The sequence below is a fragment of the Neoarius graeffei genome, chromosome 4, assembly GCF_027579695.1.
Source record: "Neoarius graeffei isolate fNeoGra1 chromosome 4, fNeoGra1.pri, whole genome shotgun sequence".
Classification (NCBI taxonomy): domain Eukaryota; kingdom Metazoa; phylum Chordata; class Actinopteri; order Siluriformes; family Ariidae; genus Neoarius; species Neoarius graeffei.
In genome coordinates, this window is record NC_083572.1 from 113,906,779 (window position 1) to 113,930,449 (window position 23,671).

The 23,671-nt window shown below is 40.4% G+C and overlaps 1 protein-coding gene across 1 annotated transcript in view; it reads left to right on the forward strand.

The window, feature by feature from the left end:
* Positions 1-674: 674 nt before the first annotated feature.
* Positions 675-23,671, forward strand: part of LOC132885517 (NLR family CARD domain-containing protein 3-like) — an 89,654-nt gene continuing 66,657 nt past the window's right edge. Inside the window, exons 1-4 of the mRNA XM_060920237.1 lie at positions 675-725; positions 880-944; positions 7,017-7,133; positions 22,922-23,041. Of these exons, the coding sequence (XP_060776220.1) occupies positions 904-944; positions 7,017-7,133; positions 22,922-23,041 (278 nt within the window). The 5' untranslated portion in view covers positions 675-725; positions 880-903. The remainder of the gene's footprint in view (positions 726-879; positions 945-7,016; positions 7,134-22,921; positions 23,042-23,671) is intronic.

A 23,671-nucleotide genomic window follows, 5' to 3' on the forward strand; every position in this document is an offset into this window, starting at 1 on the left:
CACTTCCCCTTTTAGTTGGGAGACATTTGTGGTTAATTGATGAGACGCACAGAGGCACATGTACAGTATGAGGAAACTGCACATTCCCAGGAAAAAAAAGGGAACAGCTTCTTTGCTGGGGAGAGACCGCCAGTGCCTGCGTGTGTGACACTTATGTGCCCTCTCTTGCTACATTGCAGAAAATTACAAGTGCTGATCCTGATTTCTGCCTGAGTGTCTGTCTTCACGTATACCGGCGTCCTTCTTAAGTCTGCTACATTTGCAAACCTCCTTTTGTATATTATTTTGTCTGATTCACGCTTCACAAAGATATGCAGAAAACACAACAGCTTTTTTTTTACAGCCTTTCTGCACAATCAAGCCTGAACATAAGGCTTGCATATGGATTGTTTGCATTACTAAGTAATAGTCTGAAAAATATGTATATATATTTTGACCTATATAATGTTTATAAAATTCTCCATTCCTTGTGCTCTCGATTACTTGAGTAAGATTTGTTTGTAGTCAATCTTATCAGAATTATAATTAATTGCATATCAAGCTCTTTTGGGGTTAAATTGAGTGTGTGTGTGTGTGTGTGTGTGTGTGTGTGTGTGTGTGTGTGTGTGTGTGTGTGAGAGAGAGACTTACTTACTTCCTTAAAAAAAACAGGTACAGAAACACTTCAAACATTCAGCAGAACCACTCTGGGAAGAGGATCATAAAGCAGTTCAGAAGAAAACGCAGTGAGTATCTAAATCTACAGCTTTAAAATTAGACTAATCAACAATTTACTTTATGATAATGGGATAGTTTTCCTAAAAGTGACCTGTGTGACGATACACAAATTTTAAGCACTGATTTAACTGTACATTTTCATTTTCCTCTGCATGTTTACAGTTAAGGGAGGAGAAGCTCTCCAAAATGAGTTCTGTTGAGAAGCAGGACACTAAAACAGATACAAGGTAAGAAAAGAGTCTGAAAAACATTTTAAAACAACAGTACAAATCTGCAAGGTCAGATCAAATTATTAATTTTTTTTTTAATTTTGCATTGTTTCTTGAAAATAGCTGTAACACAAGGTTTCTACATAATCTTCATTTCATTCAATATCCGTTCTAGCACTTAACAAGTGTTTGTATTCCTCTTCAAAAAAAAGTTATTCTAGTTGTATGTGCAGCCACTGAAATTAAGGTTTTCATTTGACTCACTATTGTAAAACTAACAACTAAAGTAAATTAGATGTCTTTGACACAAGAAGTTTGATACAAACTTTCACTAAATAACGATTAAGGGTCATTCCATGTCAAATCTCTGAATGTTCCCACTCGACCATTTCAGATTTGGCTGAAAAAAATTCCAGGAGGTTCAGACACACTTCCCAATAGGAAAAGTCCCAAATTTTAGCTTCCAACTCCTTATAGTTTTGTCATAAAAAAATATCTTTGCAACTAACCTCGGACCCATTTTGAGCAGAGTTTTTTGGGGAGCCACTTTGAGATTGCTGTATCTAGAAAAGTATTTAAGCTAGGTCCTTCACATTTTCAAGGGTCAAAATCTGGCACCAGTGCTTGTAGAATATGGACTTTTACATGTGTGATTTTGGTTTATCATAGAATTCTGGGGGCTTGAATTTGCTCGGAAATTCTACACTACGATCTGTGGCAGCATATTTGAAGGACTGTGGAAAGTGCAATTTCAAAGACAGAGGCTTGATATTGCACATACACCTTCCCATATATCCCGGGGGGACATGCCTGGAACACCTCCCCAGGGAGGCATCCAGGAGGCATCCAAAAGAGATGCCCGAGCCACCTCAGCTGATTCCTCTCAATGTGGAGGAGCAGCAGCTCTACTCCGAGCTCCTCCCAAGTGACTGTGCTTCTCACCCTATCTCTAAGGGAGTACCCAGCCACCCTGCAAAGGAAACTCATTTTGGCTGCCTGTATCCGCAATCTTGTTCTTTCGGTCATTACCCAAAGCTCATGACCATACAGTAGGTGAGAGTCGGAACGTAGATCGACCGGTAAATTGAGAGCTTTGCCTTTTGGCTCAGCTCCTTCCTCACCACGACAGACCGGTAAAGCGACCGCATCACTGCGGAGGCTGCACCAATCCACCTGTTGATCTCACACTCTATCCTTCCCTCACTCGTGAACAAGATCCCGAGATACTTAAACTCCTCCACTTGAGGCAGGACTTCTCCACCAACCTGGAGAGGGCAAGCCACCCTTTTCCGGTCGAGAACCATGGCCTCGGACTTGGAGGTGCTGATTCTCATCCCAGCCACTTCACACTCAACTGCAAACCGCCCTAGTGCATGCTGAAGGTCCTGGTTTGAAGAAGCCAACAGGACGATATCATCTGCAAAAAGCAGAGATGAAATCCTGTGGTTCCCAAACAGGATTCCTTCCGGCCCCTGGCTGCACCTAGAAATTCTATCCATAAAAATTATGAACAGAACCGGTGACAAAGGAGGAGGCCCCGGGGAAGACCCAGGACACGCTGGAGGGACTATGTCTCTCGGCTGGCCTGGGTACACCTTGGTGTTCTTCCCGAGGAGCTGGCCGAGGTGTCTGGGGAAAGGGAAGTTTGGGCTTCCATGCTCAGACTGCTGCCTCCGCGACCCGGCCCCGGATAAAGCGGATGAAGACGAGACGAGACCTTCCCATATATACTGTGTACTTTGTATTCTAAAACTGCCCCTCTGTGATGAGCGGTTTGGAAGATATTAAAGTTTAAAAATGGAAAAAATTAATTTGGTGACGTTTTTGGCATGTTATAGCAAAAAAATGACAGCATCCACCAACATAAAATTGACTTTTTTAGAAAGATTAGATGTCTGTTTTTATAATTTCTTCTAAATTATGGTACAACAGAAATGTAATGAAAATAAGTTTCAGTTTTCACCCATATTGGAGCTCCAATATTTCAGTATCTAAAGGTTGCATATAGGTTATCCTTCAGGTATAGTTTACCATGAACCAAATGAAGCATTTTGTTGAGTTTAAGCTGTGCAGCATAAATTCAGGGCATTTTGTTAGCATTTGAAAATGCTTTCATAGGCCATGAATGCTGTGCGTGTATGCAAACACCACATTTTCAAAAAATCATTTTGCAAAAACAAGGCAGAACACCATCACAAATTTTGGATATGTTAAAAACAGACATCTAATCTTTCTAAAAGTCAATTTTATGTTGGTGGATGCTGCCTTTTTTTTTTGCTATAACATGCCAAAAACGTCACCAAATTAATTTTTTCCATTTTTAAACTTTAATATCTTCCAAACCGCTCATCACAGAGGGGCAGTTTTAGAATACAAAGTACAGAGTATATATGGGAAGGTGTATGTGTAATATTAAGCCTCTGTCTTTGAAATTGCACTTTCCACAGTCCTTCAAATATGCTGCCACAGAGCGTAGTGTAGAATTTCCTAGCAAATTCAAGCCCCCAGAATTCTATGATAAACCAAAATCACACATGTAAAAGTCCATATTCTACAAATACTGGTACCAGATTTTGACCCTTGAAAATTTGAAGGACCTAGCTTAAATACTTTTCTAGATACAGCAATCTCAAAGTGGCTCCCCAAAAAACTCTGCTCAAAACGGGTCCGAGGTTAGTTGCAAAGATATTTATGACAAAACTATAAGCAGTTGGGAGCTAAAATTTGGGACTTTTCCTATTGGGAAGCGTGTCTGAACCTCCTGGAATTTTTTTCAGCCAAATCTGAGATGGTCGAGTGGGAGCACTCGGAGATTTGACATGGAATGACCCTTAAAGTTAACAAAATCTTTTGGAAAACAGTAACAAAACATGGCGGCACTGTGGTTAGCGCTGTCACCTCACAGCAAGAAGGTCTGGGTTCGAGCCCCGTGACTGACGAGGGCCTTTCTGTGCGGAGTTTGCATGTTCTCCCCGTGTCCGCATGGGTTTCCTCCGGGTGCTCCGGTTTCCCCCACAGTCCAAAGACATGCAGGTTAGGTTAACTGGTGACTCTAAATTGAGCGTAGGTGTGAATGTGAGTGTGAATGGTTGTCTGTGTCTATGTGTCAGCCCTGTGATGACCTGGCGACTTGTCCAGGGTGTACCCCGCCTTTCACCCGTAGTCAGCTGGGATAGGATCCAGCTTGCCTGCGACCCTGTAGAACAGGATAAAGCGGCTAGAGATAATGAGATGAGATCAGTAACAAAACAGGCATGTAGTAGAGCATGTGCAGGACTTTTTTTTTCTTTTGTAATCCAATACCACCTGCTCCTGCAGTTATCCATGTGGCAGTCTGAGAAAAACCATTTGGTGTTGCTCTGACAGAATTCTGGAAAAGTGATCAAAAAGAAATAGAACAAAAAAAAGGACGTATTAGAAATAAATAAATTTTAATATCTCTGTCAAACACAAGAATGTGAGTGCATTCCAAGTCCAGGAAAACAAATCAGAAAACAGAATCAACATTAGAGTCCATGCAGAGCAGAAATCTGAAACCAGGGAAGAGCTAGAACCAAAAAACCAGAATACCAATAACAGCTTGACACAAACAGACTAGTAGTATTGCTTCGCCAAGTGAGTGTGTGAAGAGAGTCCTGTTTTGGGTGTTTTGATTTCCTTGGTAGGACAGGTCCTTCCAGAGGTTAGGCAAGATTCCTTTTCAACATTCAGAGAACACATGAATGAACACTCCAGAGAGTGTGCAGGTGTGTGTCTTCTTCTGTTGAGTTATTGGCAGGTTGCAGTCTTAGAACGTTACTGCTATCTGCAGGATTGAGGTGTAAATACTTTTGGGAAAATGAATGCTAAGACAGACAGACAGAAAGAAAGAAAGAAAGAAAGAATTTTATTTACAAGACCAGTCGTTCTTAGAAATATGCAAACAGCTTTAATCGTAGATTGTGTCCCAGGTGCTAATCCCAGCAAGCTATTTAATGTCAACTCACATTTTGCCACTGTAAGTAGATCCTCCATTTTTTTCCTGCATATTCCCTGCCTTCTAAAAGTATGCTTCTCCACCTTAAAAACCTTCCCAGACTGATATTTTTATATTTGGGCAGCATGGTGGTATAGTGGTTAGCACTGTTGCCTCACAGCAAGAAGATCCTGGGTTCGAGCCCAGCAACCAATGAGGGCCTTTCTGTGTGGAATTTGCATATTCTCCCCGTGTCTGTGTGGAGGTTCTCCGGTTTCCCCCAAAGACATGCAGGTTAGGCTAATTGGTGGCTCTAAATTGACCATAGGTGTGAGTGTGAATGGTTGTTTATCTCTACAGTGGTGCTTGAAAGTTTGTGAACCCTTTAGAATTTTCTATATTTCTGCAAAAATATGACCAAAAACATCAGATTTTCACACAAGTCCTAAAAGTAGATAAAGACCATCAAGTTAAGCAAATGAGACAAAAATATTATACTTGGTCATCCATTTATTGAGGAAAATGATCCAATGTTCCATATCTGTGAGTGGCAAAAGTATGTGAACCTTTGCTTTCAGTATCTGGTGTGACCCCCTTGTGCAGCAATAACTGCAACTAAACATTTGCGGTAACTGTTGATCAGTCCTGCACACTGGCTAGGAGGAATTTTAGCCCATTTCTCCGTACAGAACAGCTTCAACTCTGGGATGTTGGTGGATTTCCTCACATGAACTGCTCGCTTCAGGTCCTTCCACAACATTTCCATTGGATTAAGGTCAGGACTTTGACTTGGCCATTCCAAAACATTAACTTTATTCTTCTTTAACCATTCTTTGGTAGAACGACTTGTGTGCTTAGGGTTGTTGTCTTGCTGCATGACCCACCTTCTCTTGAGATTCAGTTCATGGACAGATGTCCTGACATTTTCCTTTAGAATTCGCTGGTATAATTCAGAATTCATTGTTCCATCAATGATGGCAAGCCGTCCTGGCCCAGATGCAGCATAACAGGCCCAAACCATGATACTACCATGACCATGTTTCACAGATGAGATAAGGTTCTTATGCTGGAATGCAGTGTTTTCCTTTCTCCAAACATAACGCTTCTCATTTAAACCAAAAAGTTATATTTTGGTCTTATCCCTCCACAAAACATTTTTCCAATAGCCTTCTGGCTTGTCCACGTGATCTTTAGCAAACTGCAGATGAGCAGTAATGTTCTTTTTGGAGAGCAGTGGCTTTCTCCTTGCAAGCCTGCCATGCACACCATTGTTGTTCAGTATTCTCCTGATGGTGGACTCATGAACATTAACATTAGCCAATGTGAGAGAGGCCTTCAGTTGCTTAGAAGTTACCCTGGGGTCCTTTGTGACCTCATTGACTATTACACACCTTGCTCTTGGAGTGATCTTTGTTGGTCGACCACTCCTGGAGAGGGTAATAATGGTCTTGAATTTCTTCCATTTGAACATAATTTGACTGAATGTGGATTGGTGGAGTCCAAACTCTTTAGAGATGGTTTTGTAACCTTTTCCAGCCTGATGAGCATCAACAATACTTTTTCTGAGGTCCTCAGAAATCTCCTTTGTTCGTGCCATGATACTGTACACATCTACAAACATGTTGTGAAGATCAGACTTTGATAGATCCCTGTTCTTTAAATAAAACGGTGCCCACTCACACCTGATTGTCATCCCATTGATTGAAAACACCTGACTAATTTCACCTTCAAATTAATTGCTAATCCTAGAGGTTCACATACTTTTGCCACTCACAGATATGTAATATTGGATCATTTTCCTCAATAAATAAATGACCAAGTATAATATTTGTCTTATTTGTTTAACTGGGTTCTCTTTGTCTACTTTTAGGACTTGCGTAAAAATCTGATGTTTTAGGTCATATTTATGCAGAAATATAGAAAATTCTAAAGGGTTCACAAACTTTCAAGCACCGCTGTGTGTCAGCCCTGTGATGACCTGGTGACTTGTCCAGGGTGTACCTCGCCTCTCACCATAGGCTTCACTTTTACTCATTTGACCTAAGGAGAGTTTAGAAAGTAAATCACTGAGAGAGGAAAGGTGGAAAGACGATGTATTAGGAAAAATGTATAACTTACACAAGCTTTGATTTAAGTCTGATTCAGGCTAAGACATCAGACTCACCTGAACCCAGCTGTATCTCTGTGAAAAGTGATGAGTCAATGAAAGTTCCACAGCACTGCAGAGGTGGAGCCTGTGCGAGTGAAATCAGGTAAGGAGGATGGAGTGATTGTGGCTCTAACAAATTGAACAAAGGAAAGAGATTTTATATGAAATGTGGTATATGATTTAAATTTGATTGGCACACAGGAAAAATTCAGAATTCTGTTCTATAGCCTGATTTCAGCCATGGAGAAAGGACCCCAATTTATAACCATGTAAAATATTGGGGAATTGGCTGGTTCAAGATTGGTGTTATCAGAATGGTGTGTCCATTAAAACAAGAATCCAGTTTCCACAGTCGACCTTTTATTGCCAGAGTGCTTTCTTTGAGTGTAAATGCTGCTATATGGTCAGACACACAGCAATTCACTCAGTATTGGAAGCAATAAGGGAGCAGGCATTCACCACAAACTGAGACACACTGCAGTTAATTACTAATTAGCACCAGGTGGAGAGGAATAAAGGGGGTATATCTCACTGTGTTGTGGAGGCGGAGTAGAAGGAAGAGTGACTGGGATTTCAAACAGTATTTTTATAGTGCTTATGTATGCATTGTATTTCTGTGAATATTGTATTATGGGCAGGAAATTCTCATTTACCATTTACTTATTTAGCAGATGCAGTGTACAGTTTCCTCAGCCTCAAAATCACTGACTGAAGCATGGAATCTTTTTTTTTTTGACCAAAGACCAGGCAGAGATTAAATGACAAGCAGGCTTCAACACATTGTCCACATTCCACCAGGAGAGCAAATACTCTTTTTTAATTCTGAGACTTGATGCATCGTAACAAGAGGACATTGATCCTAAGCATATAAGCAAAGTAAAAGTACACCCACATGACTTTTTTAATAAATTTAAAAAAGGGGTCCCTGTTTTGGGCTAGCCAAGACAAATCCAGACCTCCACATCAGACCCTGAGGATTTTGGATAAGCGATGGCGACTGGGCAAAAAGTCCTGCACATAGGTGTGATGTGAGAGACTCAAACTTAGAGAAAGGATTACAACAAATCATTGTGGATAAACAAATAAATTGCAGACAAGCTGAGTAATTGAGTGTCCTTACTGTAAAACACAGTTTCTGCATATTGGCTGATTTAAAAAATAATAATAATAACTAAACATGATAAAATCTGTTATGTATGAGCCACTGTTAGTTACTGAATTTGAAGGACTTTAAAAAAAACTTACTTTTCAGGACCTGTCTTATGTTTTGACAATGATTGATTTTCTGTGAAAGTCACAGATTTTTTGAATTCTTATCATTGTAGACTTTTTTCCTTTTTTCAATAATATGATGGATTTTAGCCTAATTCTTTAGATGAGCAAACCAGCTCACAACATGATGGCTGGTTTAGAGAAATACTGAATGTAGGATGTAGAAAAGACAAAACTTTAATTTCTGGTAACTTTATTCAATTTGCATGACAACTTACTCACTCTATGCATTCATTCCCATGTCCATTTCATGTGCCTCAAAACTGTACACTGCATCTGCTAAATAAGTAAATGGTAAATGAGAATTTCCTGCCCATAATACAATATTTGCAGAAATACAATGCATACATATGCACTATAAAAAATACTGTTTGAAATCCCAGTCATTCTTCCTTCTACTCCACCTCCACAACACAGTGAGATATGCCCCCCCCCAGTTGAGTTATAGGGCTCAACTGAATGCACAAGCTAAACACAGTTGAGTCTCACAGTTGAACTTGGACTAGTTTAAGTTCTGGGAGAAAATACTCCCTGAGACAAGTGAAGACAATGTAAAGACAACAGAAATACTGGATGTAGAAAAGACAACTTAAATTTCTGGTAACTTTATTCAATTTGTGGAACAACTTACTTTCTCTATACATTCATTCCCCTGTCCATTTCATGTGCCTTGACAAGCTCTGATGGCATGAAAAATTGCAGAAACAAAAAGCACATTTTTCAAGAATAAAAAGTCAGTGTAATTACCATTACAATCATCTTGTTTATGACTTAAGTTTGTTTGTATAGCGCTTTTAACAATAGCGGTCCCAAAAGTCCCAAAGCAGCTTTACAGAATCTGAATTACCCAAGACATGAGCCAATTTTATCCCTAATCTATCCCCAATGAGCAAGCCCGTGGGGACAGTGGCAAGGAAAAACTCCCCCAGACGACACGAGGAAGAAACCTCGAGAGGAACCATACCCAAAAGGGAACCAATCCTCACCTGGACAACAGACAACATGACTAACATTAACAGTTTTAACATGAAGTCAGTTTCATTGATGTTGTAACTCTTCATTTATGGAAACTTGAGTGCAAAACTGTTCATGACAACCGCAGTCCCAAAGTTAGCAAGTCAACTGTAGTCCTCAGCCACAAAAGTATGACTGTAATGCCGCTTTTCCACTACAAACGCGGCTGAGCCGTGCCGTGCTGAGTCGAGCTGAGTCGAGCTGAGCGGGGCTGTTGGAGTTGCATTTCGACTACAACCGCGCTGAACCGTGCTGGCTGGAAGTGGGTGGACACATTGGGTGGAGTTAGCGAAAGTGGGTGGACGTCATGTGATGTTGTTAAGCAGCGCAAACAGTGACATCAGTGACAGTGGCGGAACAAGTCAGAGCCGGGCCGGGGGCGGGGCAAATGACCGGGCCCTTTATTAAAGCTTATCATAACATCATTTTAGGCTACAAAATGTCCGCAACTGCGGTGTTTACCAATTTCAACACTACCGGGTGCAACTATGTTATTTAGTACATCAAGTCCTTCAAACGAACATGTAACTCAGAAACAAAAAACATTAGGATACTGTACATGGCTCATAATAAAACATCAATAGCCTATACTGCGCACATTATTTGAAGGGCATACGAATGAGCGCTCAGAGTGGTGACAGGAAGAGTCAGAAATAAAAGGAGGGCGGTGCAAACCTCACTGAATGCACTGTGTTTACCAATTTCAACACTACGGGGTGCAACTATGTTATTTTGTACATTAAGTCCTTCAAACGAACATGTAACTCAGAAACAAAAAAACATTAGGCGACATACTGTACATGGCTCATAATAAAACATCAATAGCCTACTGCGCGCATTATTTGAAGGGCATACGACGAGCCTTGCGCTCCGCGAACTCGTCCACGATGCTCTGTATGTCACTGATTCAGTGAGCTTTTAAGCGGTAGTAAACAATAAACATGGAGGACATGGAGTCGTTAGTGTTGCTGGTCTTGGTGCTGTGGCTTGTTGTCACCGACAACGCGGACAGATACTGGCAAGAGCGTATAGATGAGGCGAGGCGCATAAGGCTTCAGAAATTCTCGTAATTCGTAATTATTCTTCTTCCGGGTTTGCGGTGTTTACAGATCCCAGTGCGCTCGCGGGGCGTGTGTGGGCATGTGAGGACACGCCTCCTCACCAATCAGTGCACAGGGGAGTGTCTGCTCACGCCCCCAACCTCAGTCGGCACGGTTTGGCTCGCTTCAGCCCCACTCCAAAACGGTGCAAGTTTTAGGGGCTAAGCAGGGCTGAAACGAGCTGAGTCGTGCTGGTTTTTGGTAGTCGAAACGCGAGCCATGTCGGGCTGAAGTGAGCTGAAGCGAGCTGAAGTGAGCTGAAAAAGGGTAGTGGAAAAGGGCCATAAGTGTCCAGAGTGTCTTCCAAGTGTGACTTTCAACTGTCCATATGGGGCCGTCCTCCACAGGAGCAATGTGATGAGACTCCAACCAGACACAGGGCATCAGGCAGGTCTGAGGAGCAGAAGAGGTTCAGCATCTCGATCCCAGGATTGACATGTAACTCAGAAGGACAGATTGGGGGGGGGGGGGGGGGGGGGAACACAGGTTGTTAGGCAGACCCAATGTCACCTGAATAAGTAGGTACAGTATACATTTTGCACCGAGTACAAGCAGGGACTCTGGCAAAACTACCCATGACAGCATAACTAAAAGGGGAGAGCCAGAAGGTAACAGGCATGAGGGAGCCCTGGGACATAAAGTAGCAGCCACTACACCAGGGGTCTTCAATCCTATCCGCAAAGGGCCGGTGTAGCTGCAGGCTTTCATTACAGCCAAATTGGAGGCTCACTTGATTGTTGACTGGAGACGAGGGTAAAATGATTAAACAAGTGAAATCAGGTGTAGCTCCTGCTTGGTTGGAATGAAAGCCTGCAGCCACACTGGCCCTTTGTGGATAGGATTGAAGACCCCTGCACTACACCGTCAACAAACTCAAGTGAGCAAGCAAGTGGGGGACTGACAGCATCCATACATCCCAGTTTACCAAAACACTCTCTGCCTGAAGACCCTCCAGGTCTACAACTTTACCTCAAACACCATTAACAAAAGGCTCAACTAAACATATGTTTTCAGCCTAGACTTAAATGCTGAGACTATCTGATTCCCAAACACTACTTGGAAGGCTGTTCCATAACTGTGGGGCTTTGTAAGAAAAGGCTCTGCCCCCTGATGTAGCCTTCACTATATGAGGTACCAGCAGATAGCCTGCACCTTTTGATCCAAGTAGGCATGGCGGGTCATAGAGGACCAGAAGTTCACTCAGGTACCGTGGTGCGAGACCATTCAGTGCTTTAAAAGGTCAATAGTAGTATTTTATAATCAATACAAAATTTGTTTGAGAGCCAGTGCAGTGTGGATAAGACAGGGGTGATGTCATTTTCTAGTTCTAGTAAGGACTCTTGCTGCTGCATTTTGAACTAACTGGAGCTTGTTTATGCACTTATTGGAACATCCAGACAGTAAGGCATTACAATAATCCAACCTGGAGGGAACGAAAGCATGGACTAGTTTTTCCACATCATGTAGTGACATTAAATTTCTTATCTTAGCAATATTTCTGAGATGAAAGAAAGCTATCTGGGTAATGCTATCAATGTGAGTTTTGAATGAAAGACTGGGGTCAATAATCATCATGTCTAATGCCCTTTACACATTCCTCAGTTCTTTTAAGCTGGTGTCTCATCAGGTTTTGCAGAAACATACAACTGTGTGTCATCAGCATAACAGTGGAAACTAATACAATGTTTATGAATAATATCACCCAGAGGTAACATACATAAAGAAAAAAAAAAAGCAGTGGACCCAAGACAGAACCTTGTGGAACACCAAACTTTACCTCAGTATGTCTAGAAAAATCACCATTTACATCAACATACTGATAGTGATCAGTTAAATAAGACCTGAGCCAGGAGAGGGCCGTTCCCTTAACTCCCACAACATTTTCTAGTCTATCCAGAAGAATGGAATGATCAATGGTATCAAATGCTGCACTAAGGTCAAGCAGCGAGACACAGCCCTGATCAGACGCCAACAGTAGGTTGTTTACTACTTTAACCAGAGCTGTCTGTGCTATTGTTCAGCTCTTTTAGATTTCCCTGCTGAAAAGGGTGCCAGGAGAGAAATAACATCGGTATAACTCAAGTGTCTAATGTGTGTTTATTTTTCCTTATTTATTTGTCCACTTTGCAACAGCATCATCAGGTTATTAACCTGTGAAATAAAGCCAAATTGTGCTATAATTGCTTGAATAAATATAGTAATATTATAGCTTACATAAATAATTCACATAAATAATTCACATAAATGTTTAGCCCTTTAAAACCACAACCAACTACACACCCACAAATACAAGACAATGGAAATGCATATGCAACTAATTTAAATAAGCAACAACTCAAAGTCACCACATAGCTAAAATACAGGCAACATTTCACAGCCATTGCATACACAAAAAAAACCATTGCAGGGCAAATAGCAGGTAGCAGTTCTAAATAACAGACACGGCAACTCATCCCTAGTACCAAGTGAACTACGTGACCCAGCATGCACTTCAAGAAGCAGTCTACTACATCACCCAGCATTCACCACGGGTCAGGAAGTGGGCTGTACAAGCGAAGCGCAGAGTTTCAAATGTTTGCACTGACAAGCAAACCAATAAACTTAAACAGTAAACACCGGGTTAAAACAATATTCTCGCCAAGCGATCAGCATGACAAAGTTAGCAAACATCCGATCTAGTTTACACAAAACAACCATGGACCAGCGAAAAGAATTTAACCAGCACCTTACCAGTGGCGTACTCTCCCGAGGCATGCAGGTTGGATCAGTACTCGTTTGTCCCCATGCTCATTCCCGCATATATTTGGAATATTGCCTGTGCGTGCAACCAACCACCAGCCAGATAAGCGCTCCCTCCTACCTAAAGGCCCGGTCACACAGCGCTTTACGGCTTTATCATGGCCAAAACCCGTCAAAAAGTGCTCTCCCGTGAAGCAGATGATGTTGTTCGTGTTGATGTCGAAGTTAAGACGTGTTACAGTCGATATACAGATGTGACAGGACGCAGGGGAAAATCGGAACGGCGTCGGACGCGGCAAAAAGTTTTGGACTGCTCAAAACTTTAGACCGCGGACAACCACGGCCGGCACACGTGGTAAAGACGTGCAACACACGTGAAGAACACGTGATAATCAGTGTCCCGGCCGTTATTAAAACTTGGGGAGATGTGGTAAGACGCAAAAGTTTGGCGGTCTATCACGGGCAGAGCACGGTCATCGGACGGGTGTTACGCGTTGGTATCACGGGATATAGCGTGTGTTTAGCGGCTTATCACTGAGAAATGGATTTTTCCGCGTACATAGCACTGTCTAAGCTCGTTAAACGACGTCTCAAACAAGTTCTAAATTTGATTGATCACTGTCTAATCACTTCTGATTTGCGGCATGTAAATACCGTAATTTTCTGAGACCTCGGCACTTGCAGTCTAGATGTCAAGGGGTGAACATGAACCCTCAACGCTGTGATGTCCTCATCTTAATGCTCCAGCACCAACAGAACCAACTGATACAGGCTCAACATATCCTTGCTGAGAGAAGAAGGAGGAGGAGGGTGGTACGGAACATCTGGGTGCGTGACTGGATTGCGAGGAGACCTCAGCTTGGGCTTTACGACCGTCTCATGGTCGAGCTGCGTAACGAAGATCCAAGAGCCTTTCAGAACTTTATGAGGATGCCTCCTGCGATGTACGATGAAATTGTGCAGAGACTGACACCAGCCTAAGAGATCTGGATCGGCAACTGTGAAGACCAGCCGTGCGCGACCGCTTTTATATGCGCAGCAAGCCGCTCTTCCAACGACGCTGAGCCGCGGTTACCCGTGATTTGGCAGTGCTATGGCAGTGGAGTGCCCGTTTTACGTCCGCGCTCAACACGTGATCGGCAGTGCTACAGACGCGATGAGGCTGTAACACGTCTTAACTTCGACATCAACACGAACAACATCATCTGCTTCACGGGAGAGCACTTTTTGACGGGTTTTGGCCGTGATAAAGCCGTAAAGCGCTGTGTGACCGGGCCTTAAGCAGCTGTGCTGCATTACGCCATCACCCGGGGTTTCGTGGACTAATTATCACCCGTGACAGCGAGTGCAACAGCTATGATGAGGTCTAAATCCTGACTGATACATTTCATCTCATCTCATTATCTCTAGCCGCTTTATCCTTCTACAGGGTCGCAGGCAAGCTGGATCCTATCCCAGCTGACTACGGGTGAAAGGCGGGGTTCACCCTGGACAAGTCGCCAGGTCATCACAGGGCTGACACATAGACACAGACAACCATTCACACTCACATTCACACCTACGCTCAATTTAGAGTCACCAGTTAACCTAACCTGCATGTCTTTGGACTGTGGGGGAAACCGGAGCACCCGGAGGAAACCCACGCGGACACGGGGAGAACATGCAAACTCCACACAGAAAGACCCTCGCCGGCCACGGGGCTCGAACCCAGGACCTTCTTGCTGTGAGGCGACAGCGCTAACCACTACACCACCGTGCCGCCTAAATACAGGTATATATAAAGTTAAGGGGCATCAAATTGCGCGAGAGCGGGCCGAGAGGTTGCGCAGGAACGGGCCGCGTAATAACAACAAACGCAGTGCCCCCGAAGAAAGCTCCTACAGTCGAGGAGATAGATGATATTAAAAAATCCCTCGACTTTCTGGGGGAAGAAATCTCTGCTGTCAGGGTGCAGCAGAAGACCATCCTGGACCTGGTAGAAGAGGTCAAAGCTCTGAGGCTGCAGAACACGGAGAAGGCAAAGAGGATCGCCATTCTCGAGAACCGAGTGGAGGAGCTGGAGCAGTACACCCGGATAAATGACATCATTGTGACCGGACTGCAAATTCAACCCCGCTCATATGCTGGAGCAGTGGCGAGAAGAGATGGAGAGGAACTGAACGAGGAGGATGCTAACTCTGTGGAGAAACAGGTGTTAGCATTCCTGCACTCCAAGGGGATTGAGGTAAAAAGCAATAACATTGAAGCATGTCACCCTCTCCCACGGAGAAGCAACACAGGCAAACCGGCTGTAATAATGCGATTTGCCAACAGAAAGCATAAGATGCAATTGTTAAAACAAGGGAAGAAACTGAAAGGCTCAGATGTGTTTTTAAATGAGCACTTAACAAAAAAAAATGCAGATATTGCAAAAAAGGCGAGACTACTAAGGAAACAGGGGAAAATCCAAAACACTTGGACACAAAACTGCAAGATTTTCATCAAGTTGAAGGGATCTCCAGAAGAGGCCAAGATCTTGGTCATCCGAGATATTGGGGAACTGGACAAATTCTGAGGGAGCCAAATAAAGCAATTTACAATCATGACACAAGGACTGGACACTGGACACAAGAACTGGACACTTTCCTTTATACTGAGCACAAAATACAAGATATGGAAAATAATATTGATCCGGAAAATAATCTTTTCAGCAACATCAATATCAGCTGCCGGTATTACACTGAATATCAATACAATGCAAAGATTAGAGACGGAAATAAGATATCAATTATTCATTTCAATATCAGAAGTCTGTATGCCAATTTCCATAAAATGAAGGAATATCTCAGTCAGTTCAATACTCCATTCAATATAATAGCCATATCAGAAACTTGGATCAACGATGAGATGGGAGTAGATTTTGAGCTGAACGGGTATGAATTAAATTATATCAATAGAAAGAACAAAAGAGGAGGGGGAGTGGCAATATATGTTGATAATAGTTTGGAATATAAAATTAATAATAAAATGACGGTAGCTGTTGATGATTGGATGGAGTGTATTACAGTAGAAATATGCTGTGAAAAAATGAAAAATATAATGGTGAGCTGTATATACAGATCTCCTGGATCAAGCATAGAAGTTTTTATAGATTGGATGGAAAGTATGTTTATAAAATCAACTCAGAAGGTCATGTACATCTGTGGTGATTTTAACATCGACCTCTTAAATCATAAGAAACATAAAATGACAGAAGAGTTCATTAACTCAATGTTAAGTATGGGACTGTACCCAACTATTACCAGACCAAGCAGGATCACTTCTCACAGCACCACTTTAATAGATAATATATTTACTAATATCCTGGAAAATAATATAGAGAGCGGTCTACTATTAACAGACATCAGTGACCACCTACCTATTTTTAATGTATATTACTGTAATTATAGCAAGAAAAAGGATAATAAAAATTATAAATATATAAGAATGAAAACTGAAGAAACCATGATTGCACTAAAAAATGACTTAATAATACAGGACTGGAATGTAGTTTATAAAGAAAAAGATGTTGATAAAGCATATGAGGAATTTTTAATAATATTCAATGAACTATATAATAAAAATTGTCCTATAAAGAAATACAGTAATATACATAAATATACAAATAGTCCGTGGGTCACCAAGGGGCTACAAAATGCCTGCAAAAAGAAAAATATATTATACAGACAATTCTTAAAGCATCGAACTATAGAGGCAGAGGAAAAATATAAAAAATATAAAAATAAATTAACTAATATTATGAGGATATGTAAGAAAGACTATTATAATAAATTAGTGGAGAAAAATAAAAACAATATTAAAGGTATATGGACTGTATTAAATGGTATTGTGAGAAATGGATCCAAAACTACAAATTACCCAGAGTACTACACTGTAAATGATAAGACCATAAATAATATGGAGGATGTGGTGAATGGTTTTAATCAATTCTTTGTAAATGTGGGACCAGATTTAGCGGCAAAAATAAAGGAACCCGAAACAACACAATGTGGGGACATAGAAGATATGGGGGACAGAAATCCAAGTACAATTTTTCTAACTGCAACTGATGAGGAAGAAATTATCCAAATTGTAAGAAAATGTAAAAACAAAACTTCTGCAGACTGGAATGATATAGACATGTTAACAGTAAAGACAGTTATTGAGGGAATTGTGAAACCACTCACCCACATCTGCAATTTATCTTTTCAATCAGGTACATTTCCAGACAAAATGAAAATTGCAAAAGTGATACCATTGTTTAAAACCGGAGATAGACACCATTTCACAAACTACAGGCCTGTTTCTTTACTCCCCCAATTCTCCAAAATACTCGAAAAACTTTTTTCAGATAGACTGGACAAATTCATTGAAAAACACAACCTCCTTACAGACAGTCAATATGGATTCAGAACGGACAGATCAACATCGATGGCACTAATGGAACTAATAGAGGAAATCACAAAATGTATAGACAATAAAAAAATAGCAATTGGAGTATTTGTGGACCTAAAAAAAGCATTCGATACTATTGATCATAGTATATTATTAAGTAAACTAGAAAAGTGTGGTGTTAGGGGAGTTGGGTGGAGTTGGCTGTCGAGCTATCTAAGAAACAGGCAACAGTTTGTGCAGATAGGTGACCATAAATCTGATTTCATGAACATTACATGCGGGGTACCACAGGGGTCAATATTAGGTCCGAAATTATTCATAATATACATCAATGACATATGTACAATTTCGCAAGAATTGAAATTTGTTTTGTTTGCAGATGACACCAATATTTTTTGTTCCGGTGAGAATTTGCAGCAGACTTTAGAGATAATCACAACTGAAATAAATAAACTAAAACTATGGTTTGACAAAAATAAATTATCATTAAATCTAAGCAAAACAAAGATTATGTTGTTTGGGAGACATAAAATAGATTGTAATGTAGAATTGATAATAGACAATACTAAGATAGAAATGGTACAGGAAATTAAATTTCTTGGTGTGATTTTGGATCCTAAAGTCTGCTGGAAACCTCATGTAGGATACGTACGAGCAAAACTGGCAAAGTGCTCGGCAATTCTGTGGAAAACAAAATATATTCTTGATTGTAAATCTTTGCATACTCTATATTACTCATTATTTTTGCCATATCTGACTTATTGTGTCGAAGTCTGGGGAAACACCTACAAAACCACTCTGCAGCCGATATGTACAATACAGAAAAGAGCAATAAGGACAATAAACAAAACAGGATACAGAGATCACACAAACCCACTATTCATAAAATCACACATGTTGAAATTTATGGATCTGGTCAAATTCAGAACAGCACAAATAATGTACAAAGTAAGAAATAATCTATTGCCAAAAAATATACAAGGAATGTTCAGTGAGAGAGAGGGGGGATATAATCTAAGGGGAGACCTAAATTTTAAAAAACCAAAGGTTCGAACAAATATGAAAAGCATGTGCGTATCGAGCTGTGGGGTGACTTTATGGAACAGACTGGAGACAGAAATAAAACAAAGTGCAAATATAAATCTGTTTAAAAAAAGGTACAAAAAAATATTTTTAAACAAGTATATTGCAGAGGAAATATGTTAATGGAGGATGATGAGGGATAAATAGAATAGGGTTGATTGTTATATTAGAACTAGCTTAGTATATGGTATATATTTATTTATGGGGATAGATATCTTCATATTTACAGGGATAAGTATGTAGTAGATATTTTTTTTTGTAATTATATATTTATATAGATAGTTATGTGTATATGTATATATATGTATATGGATATGGTATGTAGTATATATTTATTTTTGTAATTATATATTTATATGGATAATCATGAAGTGTATATGTGGTATATATCTTTATAAGTGTATTAATGTAGTTTGGATTTCGGGGTAGTTAAAAAGGGGTGGGAAATTAAAAAAAGTATTGTACTTCTTCCCACTCCTTTTTCGAACAATGTGCGGTGTATTGTAATGTATTAGCTCTTTATATTATTTTATTTATTCTTTTTTTGTCACTTTTTTCATTTTCTTTCTTTTGTATGTATAAATAGTTACATACATTTTTATACATGTTCGAAATAAATAAATAAATTCAAATTAGAGAGGTTGAAATCACTAATGAATTGATAGCATGTAATTTATCTGATATAGCAAATAAGTATATTTACATGAAAATACAAAGAAAGACGTTTGTTTCACTTCTTCCAAATGCCATTGAGCTTGACTGAAAATTAATGTATAGCATATATCAGCGTTTATTTTGGAAGTACATTTATTAAATTATGTCTTAAACTGTAATTTACATTTGGATCAATTGAGTTGTTGATCAGAAGTGTTATGTGAGATAAAGTAAATGAAATAAAGAACATTTTTATTGGAGATAAGTACTAAAGTTGTTCTTTGGATGCAAGGCCTTTTGTCTCAGACTGGAATTTCTGTAGGGTCTTTAAAATCCACCAAGTTGTGTTTTTATGGAAATAACCATTATGAAATTTATAAAATTCTGTTGGCCCTAATAAAGTAGAGCTTCTATAGAACTCTGTATCAATTCTATAGAAATCGTTTTCTATAGACTATTATTTATATAGAATTCTGTTGAGATTCTATAGAAGCTGTTTTCTATAGAGTACAACTTCTATAGAATTTATACTATTTCTATACAACTTCTATAGAAACTATTTTCTATAGAGTATTAGTTCTATAGCATTCTATAGAGATTGTATAGAAAGAGGGGTTTCTATAGGATTTTCTATAGAGTTTCTATAGAATTCTAAAAAACATTTTGACAAGGGATGTTCTGTATTTCTGCATAAATATGACCTAAAACATCATCAGATTTCCACAAGTCCTAAAAGTAGACAAAGAGAACCCTAAGAGAAGAATTTATTATTTTTAGAAGCGGTTCAATTACTTCAGGTATTATGTTTGAATAGACATACGGTATAGGTAAGGGATCTAGTACACAAGTACACTCGTAGTATTTTGTAATCAATACAAAATTTGATTGGGAGCCAATACAGTGTGGATAAGGCAGGGGTGATGTGGTCATATTTTCTAGTTCTAGTAAGGACTCTTACACTTACTAGACTTACACTGTGGGTATTTTTTGCTTTCAACTGTGATAAGATTACTCTGCCCGTTTTATGTCTGTGTTACCTGTCACTGTAGACACATGCTAATTAGCTAGCTTCTCATAAATGTACCATAATCCAACAGACTAGCAGGTGCTCTAGTTCTTATGGTGAGTGAAAAATGGTAATTATATGTTTAAAATTATTCACATTGTCTCAGAATTCTGCTGATGAGCCAATAAAAGATCAAATTCTGACAACTCTACACTGCAGTCAGTAACTAAATTAATGTTGATGTTCTCTGGAGCATATTGAAACCATTAATTTACAACCCCAATTCCAAAAAGTTGGGATGCTGTGTAAACTGTAAATAAAAACAGAATGCGATCATTTGCAAATCATGGAAACCCCATTGTGGCAGTGGGGGTGTGGCCAAGCATCAGTTGGTGAATGGAGGGTGGGGTCAGGGAAAGGGAGTGGCAAAGTCAGTACACCTGTTGTCAATTAATGCTGTGTGTTTTGCAGTGAAGGTAGAAAAGGAAGGAGAGAGTAGCGCTCCTGATGAGAACACACGGGTGTGTATGTTTGTGTGTGCCAAGTAAAGTTGAAAAGCAGAGCAAAGTAAAGAAAATAAAGTTGTGTGTGAACATCATGTCCTGCGCTTCAGTATTCCACCCACATCAGGGAAATACCACGTAGGTGGAATGCTGAAGTGCAGCAGACAGGAGATGATGTTCACATACAGCTTTATTTTCTTTACTTTGCTCTGCTTTTCAGCTTTACTTGGCACACACAAACATACCGGTATACACCCGTGTGTTCTCATCAGGAGCGCTGCTCTCTCCCTCCTTTTCTACCTTCTGTCTTCACTGCAAAACACACAACATTAATCGACAACAGGTGTACTGACTTTGCCACACCCCTTCCCTGACCCCACCCTCCATTCACAAACCGATGCTTGGCCACGCCCCCACTGCCACACCTATATTTCATTGAAAATAGTACAAAGACAGGGCGGCATGGTAGTGTAGTGGTTAGCACTGTCACCTCACAGCAAGAAGGCTCCGGGTTTGAGCCCAGCGGCTGACGGGGGCCTTTCTGTGTCGAGTTTGCATGTTCTCCCCGTGTCTGCATGGGTTTTCTCCAGGTGCTCTGGTTTTCCTCACAGTCCAAGTCATGCAGGTTAGGCTAATTAGTGACTCTAAATTGACCGTGGGTGTGAGTGTGAATGATTATTCGTCTCTGTCAGCCCTGTGATGACCTGGTGACTTGTCCAGGGTGTACCCTGCCTCTTGCCCATCATCAGCTGGGATAGGCTCCAGCTTGCCCACAACCCTGCATAGGATAAGCGGTTACAGTTGATGGATGGATGGATGGATGGCAAAAAGACAACATATCAAATGTTGAAACTGAGAAATGTTATTGTTTTTTGAAAAATATATGCTCATTTTTAATTTGATGTGAGCAAAACATTTCAGAAAAGTTGGGACAGGGGCGCGTTTATCACTGTGTTGCATCACCTCTACTTTTAACAACACTCTATAAATGTTTGAGAACTGAGGAGACCAATTGCTGTAGTTTTGAAAGAGAAATGATACAGTGATTTCCACTACAGACACATGTCTGCTTTTAATGCAGTGTCTCCTGAGGACCTGAAAATCACAGGCATCCAATGTCAGTTTGCAGCCTTGTCTCTTGCATACAGAGATTTCTCCAGATTCTGTGAATCTTTTAATGTGATGTGATCCACAAATTCTTTGCAGTTTTATATTGAGGAACATTATCCTTAAATTGTTGCACTGTTTGCCCACACAGTCTTTCACAGAACGGTGAACCCCTCCCCATCTTCTGAGAGATTCAACCTCTCTGGGATGCTCTTTTTATACCCAATCATCTTACTGGCCTGTTGACAATTAAACAAATTCGGGGGGGTAGCATTACACAACTTTTTCAGTCTTTTTTTTTTTTGCCCCGTCACAACTTTTTTTGAAATGTGCTGCTGACATCAAATTCAAAATGAGCACATTTAAAAAAAAAAAAAAAAACACCTCAATTTCAACATTTGATATGTTGTCTTTGTCCTATTTTCAATGAAATATAGGGTTTCCATGATCTGCAAATCTTCACATTCTGTTTTTATTTTATGTTTTACACAGTGTACCATCTTTTTTGAAATTATGGTTGGAATAAAAAAAGATTTCTTTTATTGTGTTATGAAATATGCATTACTCTTTTGTTGCAAACAATATAAATTGTCAAATATATTACTGTTTGGGGCATAGGCTAGGTCTTTTGGTTAAGTGCAACAACAGAATCATCTAGTGAGGAAAAATAAGGAACAAGGATTTTTTTTTTTAATGCTGAATCTTCAAAACCAGCTCAGGCTTGATATCATGTGAGTGGATGCCATTGACAAAGCACATGCATATAACTACATCCTGTCATATATCATATTAATATTCAATGACAATTATTCCTTTCATGAAGAAAGTCGAGGTTAAAATCTTTTGCTCTGTCTCTTTGTTTTACTTTTATAATCACATTAAATGCATACATTTTTATTCATCCTTAATATAATCCTGTTTGAATTAGCATTAACATGGCACATTCCAGATACTTAAAGTTCACTATTCTCTTTTGGATCTTACAAAATCTCTGTTATAGTCTGATGGAGGGTAAGAGAGCTGATTCACTTGAACCCAGTTGTGTCTCCATGAAAAGTGTCCAGTCAATGATACATCCAGAGATAAACTTCAGAGACAAAGCCACTTCTACTGATCTGAGGTCAGTACAGTCCTATGGTTTAAAGCATTCTTTTCAGAAACACTTTTCAGCAAGACTTAAAGAATTTACACTTTATGGCCAAAATGTGTATTCCTGGCCCTGTCTTCCATTCACAAACTGATGCTTGGCCATGCCCATGCTGCTATATATCCCCACCGCCTGATTCAGGCCAGGGAGCCATCCGGCCTGCAGCGGACCCCCCCCAATGGGACAGGAAGTCCACCACCACCATCTGTGCCCCGGCCTGTGGACCACCTTGAATTTAAATGGGTGGATGGCGAGATACCAAAAGGTGATGCGCATATTGGCATGCTTCATGCGATGGAGCCACTGGAGAGGCACGTCGTCCGAACAGAGGGTGAACGGGCCCCCAAGCAGGTAGTATTGGAGGGTGAGGACCACCTACTTGATGGCCAGGCACTCCTTCTCGATGGCGCTGTACTTACTTTCAAGCATCGAGAGCTTGCAACTGATGTACAGCACTGGACATTCCTCACCTTCCACCTCCTGGGACAAAACAGCCCCCAGCCCTCTGTCCGATGTGTCTGTCTGCAAAATAAAAGGGAGAGAGAAGTCAGGGGAATGTATAAATGCCCCCCACACACACACACAGTGCAGCTTTTACCATGG